Source organism: Prosopis cineraria, unplaced genomic scaffold, assembly GCF_029017545.1.
Source record: "Prosopis cineraria cultivar Desert tree isolate PC_DT_omini unplaced genomic scaffold, ASM2901754v1 PC1, whole genome shotgun sequence".
NCBI classification, from domain to species: Eukaryota; Viridiplantae; Streptophyta; class Magnoliopsida; order Fabales; family Fabaceae; genus Prosopis; species Prosopis cineraria.
Genome location: NW_026555332.1, coordinates 33,388,324 through 33,395,066, shown reverse-complemented (window position 1 = coordinate 33,395,066; position 6,743 = coordinate 33,388,324). Strand labels below are relative to the sequence as shown.

General features: G+C 33.9%; 1 protein-coding gene across 1 annotated transcript; it reads left to right on the top strand.

Annotated features, from left to right (window-relative positions):
* The first annotated feature begins 471 nt into the window (after window positions 1–471).
* On the top strand, window positions 472–5,399 carry LOC129288675 (DEAD-box ATP-dependent RNA helicase 7-like). The gene is made up of 14 exons (XM_054925389.1): window positions 472–1,035; window positions 1,417–1,551; window positions 1,660–1,800; window positions 1,899–2,010; window positions 2,270–2,340; window positions 2,436–2,590; window positions 2,693–2,804; window positions 2,929–3,030; window positions 3,113–3,173; window positions 3,268–3,436; window positions 3,512–3,608; window positions 3,760–3,854; window positions 4,524–4,657; window positions 4,858–5,399. The coding sequence occupies exons 1-14, from the start codon at window positions 577–579 to the stop codon at window positions 5,082–5,084; spliced, it is 2,070 nt and encodes a 689-aa protein (XP_054781364.1). The 5' UTR covers window positions 472–576; the 3' UTR covers window positions 5,085–5,399.
* The last annotated feature ends 1,344 nt before the right edge of the window (window positions 5,400–6,743 follow it).

The window sequence follows — 6,743 nt, the reverse complement described above, 5'->3', positions numbered from 1 at the left end:
GTTAAAGGACTAATTTGTAAGTGATTCAAAAATTGAGGGGTTGAGTCATAGGCAAGTTATAGTTGAGGGATTGAGTTACAAATGATTTAAAAGTTGGAGAACTAAAAAATTAATTTTCCCTACATTTTTTAACCATTCTTTTAGTGTGTGCATATTCGTTCAATTAATAATGTTCTTCCCATTTGATAATAAGTTTTGTTTTAAATTTAATTTAATGTGTCAATTTTTTTTTTCAAATATCAAACTAATTATAAATTTTAGTTTTAATTCTAAAAATTTTAATTTCTAACACGTGTATGTGAGTTTTAACTATTTTTAATCTTTCCGACCAAACAGGCAAAGAGTGAAACGTGTGAGTTCAATGTTTCAAATCCAACGGGTAACATCTCAAATAGAATAGGGTTTCACTATCCGACGGCAACAAACGTATCACTGCTAAACGATAAATATGAGAACCTCGGGTGGGCTCTTTCTCTTTCGTCTCCTGCTTCTGCGAGTCACTGCCATAACCTAATTGAAGCAGGAGCCTCCGTCTCCCTTTGACACCCAGAAGTTTCTTGTTCGTATCTGCAAGCCATGCCTTCTCTACCTGTCTCTGATGTTATTCTCTCTGAGACTCCCAAAGATAAAAAGGAGAAGAAGAAGAAGATAAAGAACGAGGCTCCAATTGAAGATGGGGTTACGGTGAAGAAGAAGAAGGAGAGCAAGAAGCGTAAAGCTTTGGATGCTGAGAAGATGGCGAGTGAGGATGATGTAAAGAGTGAGACGAGTTCTGAGTTGGTTGAGCCTGATAGTGTGAAATCTAAGAGTGAGGAGAAGAGGAAGAAGAAAAAGGCTAAGTTGGACGAGCCTGAAGTTCAAGGGGAAGAGGTTGAGAAGGAGAATCCTAATGCAATTTCGAACTTTAGGATATCGGCGCCGTTGAGGGCCAAGTTGAAAGAGAAGGGGATTGAATCGTTATTTCCCATCCAGGCGATGACTTTTGATACCATCCTAGACGGCTCTGATCTGGTTGGTCGAGCTCGCACTGGGCAGGTGTGTTCTTTCTCTCTGTATCAATGATTCTGTTTTGCCTGTCTTAAAACTGCTATTTGTGAGCTCAGAGGTTTACAATTACGCAAAGTAGGCATGTTAATCTTTTTGGGTGATGAGAACATTAATAGGTTAACAATTACGCGAAGTAGGTGTGTGCCCCCAGGCTTCGTTGAATGTAGTCTTTTGATGAGAGAAAGTTACACAATAACAGATTTTTCGTTTTTATTTTCATAGATGCTGTCTGCTGAATCCAAATCTTGAAAGAAGTTGAAATATGTTGATATTTTGCTCTTAAACTCTCGAGTAGTTTTTTCTTGCTCTTGAACTTGCTTGTAATTTTTTTCCTTGTTTGGCTTACCGTGTAATCTTGTGAAAATGCAGGGTAAGACTCTTGCCTTTGTGCTACCCATATTAGAGTCTTTAATAAATGGTCCTGCAAAAGCAGCCAGAAAGACTGGATATGGAAGCGCTCCTTGTGTTCTTGTGCTCTTACCTACTAGAGAATTGGCCAACCAGGTACATTATGCATGTGCTGGTTCCATATGATCTTTTTATTCATGACTGCTTGATGGTTGTTACCTTTCCCCCTATGTTGTATTAATTGTGGAAAATGTTGGGTATCAGGTGTTTGCTGATTTTGAAGTTTATGGTGGGGCACTGGGATTGGCCTCTTGTGTTTTATATGGTGGAGCTCCATATCAAGCACAAGAATTTAAACTCAAGAGGGGTGTTGATATTGTTGTTGGAACTCCAGGACGCATAAAAGTAATTACTTTAGCACTTCTTTCTAATTGTGGTGAAAATAGAAGCGTCAATTTCTTTGTTTAAAATTTATTTACGCTTATATGTATATATTTGTGTAGGATCATTTAGAGAGGAAAAATCTTGACCTGAGCCAACTAAGGTTCCGTGTACTGGATGAAGCGGATGAGATGCTGAGGATGGGTTTCGTTGAAGATGTTGAACTCATTTTGGGTATGAATTTCTTTTCTTGTAATCATCGAGTGCTGCTGTGTGTTGACTTTTATTTAAGTTATGCACATTGGACAATTTGATAAGGCTATGTTCGTGTCAAATATTAACTGAGATAATGTTAAGCAGCTTTGTTCCTGGTACTTATCAACTTATGCCTGACACATTCAGTCTGGCTTATTCAAGGTCTTAAGCATGTTGATGTTTTGAGGTGATAAGATGTTTTCAGAATTTAAACAAACTTTTATTTATTTTTTTCCAGGTAAAGTAGAGGATGTTAGTAAAGTTCAGACACTTCTTTTCAGTGCTACTTTGCCAGACTGGGTTAAGAGTGTATGGTTTCCATCTTCCATGCATTTACGAAATCTAGTTTATGAATGATCATGTGTTCTTTAACCTCATTTGAAACCTGTTCTTTTTTCTGCCAGATTTCTATGAAATTTCTGAAATCTAACAAAAAAACTGCTGACCTGGTGGGCAATGAGAAAATGAAAGCTAGCATTAATGTTAGGCATATTGTTCTCCCATGTTCTAGTTCTGCCAGGTCCCAACTTATTCCAGATGTTATACGTTGCTATTGCAAGTGAGTTTCTATTGTCCAATGTTCAGTAATTTGGTTGTGATTTGTTTTTCTATTGTCTTCTGATTTTTTATCTTCATTGCTTGGCATTTGGTTCTGTTACAGTGGAGGTCGGACAATTATATTTACTGAGACAAAGGAGTCTGCTTCTGAGCTTGCAGGGCTGTTGCCTGGTGCACGAGCTCTGCATGGTGATATACAGCAGTCACAACGTGAGGTGTGCTTTAGTCATATAACTTTATATTTTTTAGGATTGATTTGCTTGCTCTTTTAATCTTTTTCTTTATCTTAAGCACTCTTGCTATAGTAGCTTTGCTAAATCATATCTATCCGTTTTGTAGGTCACCTTAGCTGGTTTCAGGGCTGGGAAGTTTACAACATTAGTGGCCACTAATGTGGCAGCCCGTGGTTTGGACATTAATGATGTTCAGTTAATTATCCAGGTTTGATGGATCTTCATGGATTATTTTAAATAATTTCTATGTGTGTTATAATCTGGCATTCTAATGTATGCATTTGATTCAGTGTGAACCCCCACGTGATGTAGAAGACTATATCCATCGATCTGGGCGCACTGGAAGAGCAGGTATCAATTGAATATTTTTACCAATTAAAAATTTGCAGTGTTGGGGTTATCAACTTTTTGGTAATACTGGAGTTAATGGCATTGAACATTTTAGGTAATACTGGAGTTGCTGTGATGCTTTATGATCCAAGAAGGTCAAATATATCAAAAATAGAAAGAGCATCTGGTGTGAAATTTGAACACATATCTGCTCCTCAGCCTGCTGATATTGCCAAAGCTGCTGGTGGGAATGCTGCTAAATTGATAACCCAGGTGTCTGATAGGTACGTTTCTTATTTGTTAATTAATTGTGCTTAATGTTATATTTTGCCAACATCTTATATAAATCCTTAATACAGTGTCATCCCTGCTTTCAAATCTGCTGCGGAGGATCTTTTAAACAATTCAGGCTTAACAGCTGTTGAATTACTTGCAAAAGCTCTTGCCAAGACTATTGTAAGTCCACATGATTCACTCAAGCTGTCCTTTTTGTCTTTTCTTTTCAAGTACCAACCTTCTGTGATTCCTGTTCTTTCAATTTCGTATCTTCATTATCATGCCCAGAGTTGGAAAAATGTTGGTTTCTGATTTCTCTTGTAATGTGCAGGGTTATACTGACATAAAGAAAAGATCACTACTCACTTCCATGGAGAACCATGTCACGTTACTTCTTGAGATTGGCAGACCCATCTATTCCCCTTCGTGAGAATTTGAAAAACTATTTTTTTTGAATTATTGTCCTTGCATCTTAATTTACATCTACATCTAGGTATAACACATAGTAGTTTGAACTGATGTGAGAAAATCTTAGGTGTGTGTACATTATTGATGACTTATCCTTGATTAGAAATGGTTTATGTAACGAATGCTGTAATTTGTTCAGAAGGCATTACACTTCTCTTAGAACCTATATATATGGGTAATGCCAATATATGTGGACTTTAAAACATGCTTCAGATGCACACATGTATAATCTGGCTATTGTCCCTGGGTCATCTCTATTGTATGGAAAATATGTGGGGTTCTCATGATACTCTTTTAACTCATTGAGCTCTAGCTGTGTTAACTTATTGGTTGGCTTGCTCAATCAAAATATTAAATTGGCAGTTGTTTAGTTGAGTTTTAAATCAAGTTAATGCCTTGAAGAATAAGTATTTCATCCATTCAAATCAATGTTGTTGCATGTTCCTATGCCAATTCATGGCTGCAATATTTTTTGGGTCTACATGTACATATTCCTTGAACATCAAATCAGCATAAATTAATACTTGGTCTAGATTGATCCCTTTCTAGTAGTCATGAGGGTTACTAAATTTGTCATGCGAGTGAATTTTGACCTGTTTATTTACTGCTTTTATGGGTCGTTTTCAGATTTGCATTTGGAATCTTGAGGAGATTCTTGCCTCAGGAGAAGGTTGACTCAATCAAGGGTCTTACTCTCACTGCAGATGGAAATGGTGCTGTTTTTGATGTGTCAGCTGAAGACTTAGATACCTTTCTGAATGGTAAGACTTTCGTTAACTAATTACTTGATACTTCGAGGGAAAAAAAGGAAATTGATGAAAGGGGATTTTTCTAGTACTTGATTGTAACTCTTATCCAATGATATAATTCAATCTCTATCTCTCCATGAGGGATAATTGTTATATTATGGTCTTTAGTTATATCTCTCCATGCTCTTCACCCATATACATCCATCATTCAGGTCAGGAAAATGCTGCTAACGTTAGTTTAGAAGTATTGGAGGCATTGCCAAGTTTGCAAGAAAGAGAACAATCAAGAGGTAGATTTGGTGGTGGTCGAGGCGGTGGCGGCAATAGGTTTTCTGGTGGAAGGGGTGGCGGCAGATTTTCTAATGACAGAAATGGTAGGTTTTCCAATAATTCTAGAAGTGGGAGAGGTAGGGGCAACAATGGGGCAAAGAGGTGGTGAAAGGATTGAGTGTAGTCTATTTGTGAAGACTATTGAAGTAGTAGGTTTAGTGTTGGTATTATATGGAGGATTAATGTTCTGATGGGGTCAAGTTATCCTCATAATTAACTCAGAATATTCTTATTTTTTTTTAATGCTATTCATTTTTTGTCATTCTCATACGTCTGGGGTTGGCTTTGCCCCCCAGTTTGTATCACTTTTGTTTGATGTCGCATTATTTTTCTCATTTTTCACTTAGTGTAATATCAGTTTTATATATCTATGGAAAGACTTAGAAGAAAATATTTATATATTTTCTTTTTGCCTTTGGGTCCATATAGATCATTGTTCCTAGTTTTTAGAATTTCATGGGTGATCGGATATCGATTTATCTAGCTATGAGAATATGTCAATGCAATTACACCTCATGGAGATGAATCTCAATTTATTGGTGTCCTGGAATGCCCACCCCTTTTTTTTTTTTCTTTTTGGGACTTTATGTTAAGGGTGTTCAAAACTGATCTGAGCTAATTACATCAAATTGACAAAAACTGATCAAAATTTTCTGTCTTAAATTTAATTATTTGTATATCACATGTAAAAAATTTGTTAAAATTAACCAAATATTGTCTTCAATTTGAAGATAAGTAGATATTGGTTTTTAATAGATAAATGCTTTGATTAATTGTTAAAAATATCCTTTTTGTCTAAAGATTTTTTGTTTAAGTTGATGATATAAGGTACTGGTAAAAAAGAAAAGTTGAAAATATAAAGCATTTTAGTGTTTGTAAATGTAATTATTTTTTTTAAAAGTGTCTTAATGAATGAATTATTTTATATTTATTTTAAGGTGACATTCAATTAAATAGTAAATATAAAAAGATGATATTATTTTAAAGACAAATAATTATTTTATTAATTGAAAAATTTGATAAAAAATGTTTTATATTTTTATAAAAAGATGGAGTATGTATTTAATTTTTTTAAAAATGCTAAATAAATTAGTTTTTATTACTAATAAATTTAAAATACAAATAAAAATTTAAAAGATTATATCAAGAATGACATTTTAATATAACATGTGACTTGACTGTTAATTAATAATTGGATGGATGAAAATAAAAATTTAAAAGTAAAAGACATATTTATATTTTATAATTATTAACTATTAGTTTTAAGAGGAATTTGTATTGATTTTTAAAAAAATATTTATAATTAAGATAAAATAAAGGGAAAACTGATATATTTTACTTTAAGGATATTAAAATATTTTGTTAATATTTATATTTATTTTTATTCTTAAAAACTAAAACATGCACAGGTATAAATTTAGTTAATATTGAAAAAAAAAATAGTAAATATGTAGACAAGAAAAAATATTCCATAAAGAAAATTCAAACTTTGATTAATATTTAAACCAAATCGAGCCAAATCATAAATGTGAACACTCTTGTTTCATGGAGTGTCATGGATCAATTTGAGCAGGTGAGGACTGAGGAGATTGACTAAATCAAAACATGAGTTGTTATTTTATTTCTTGAACAAATTCTAAGATAAGTTCGACCAAAATAGACCTGTTGTGTGGAACAACAAAGTAAAAGCTTGTTTAATTTTGATTTCTTCCATGAAAATTTTCAAGTAACACAAGCTAAATTGAGATTGACCTTAAAATCCAAAAAG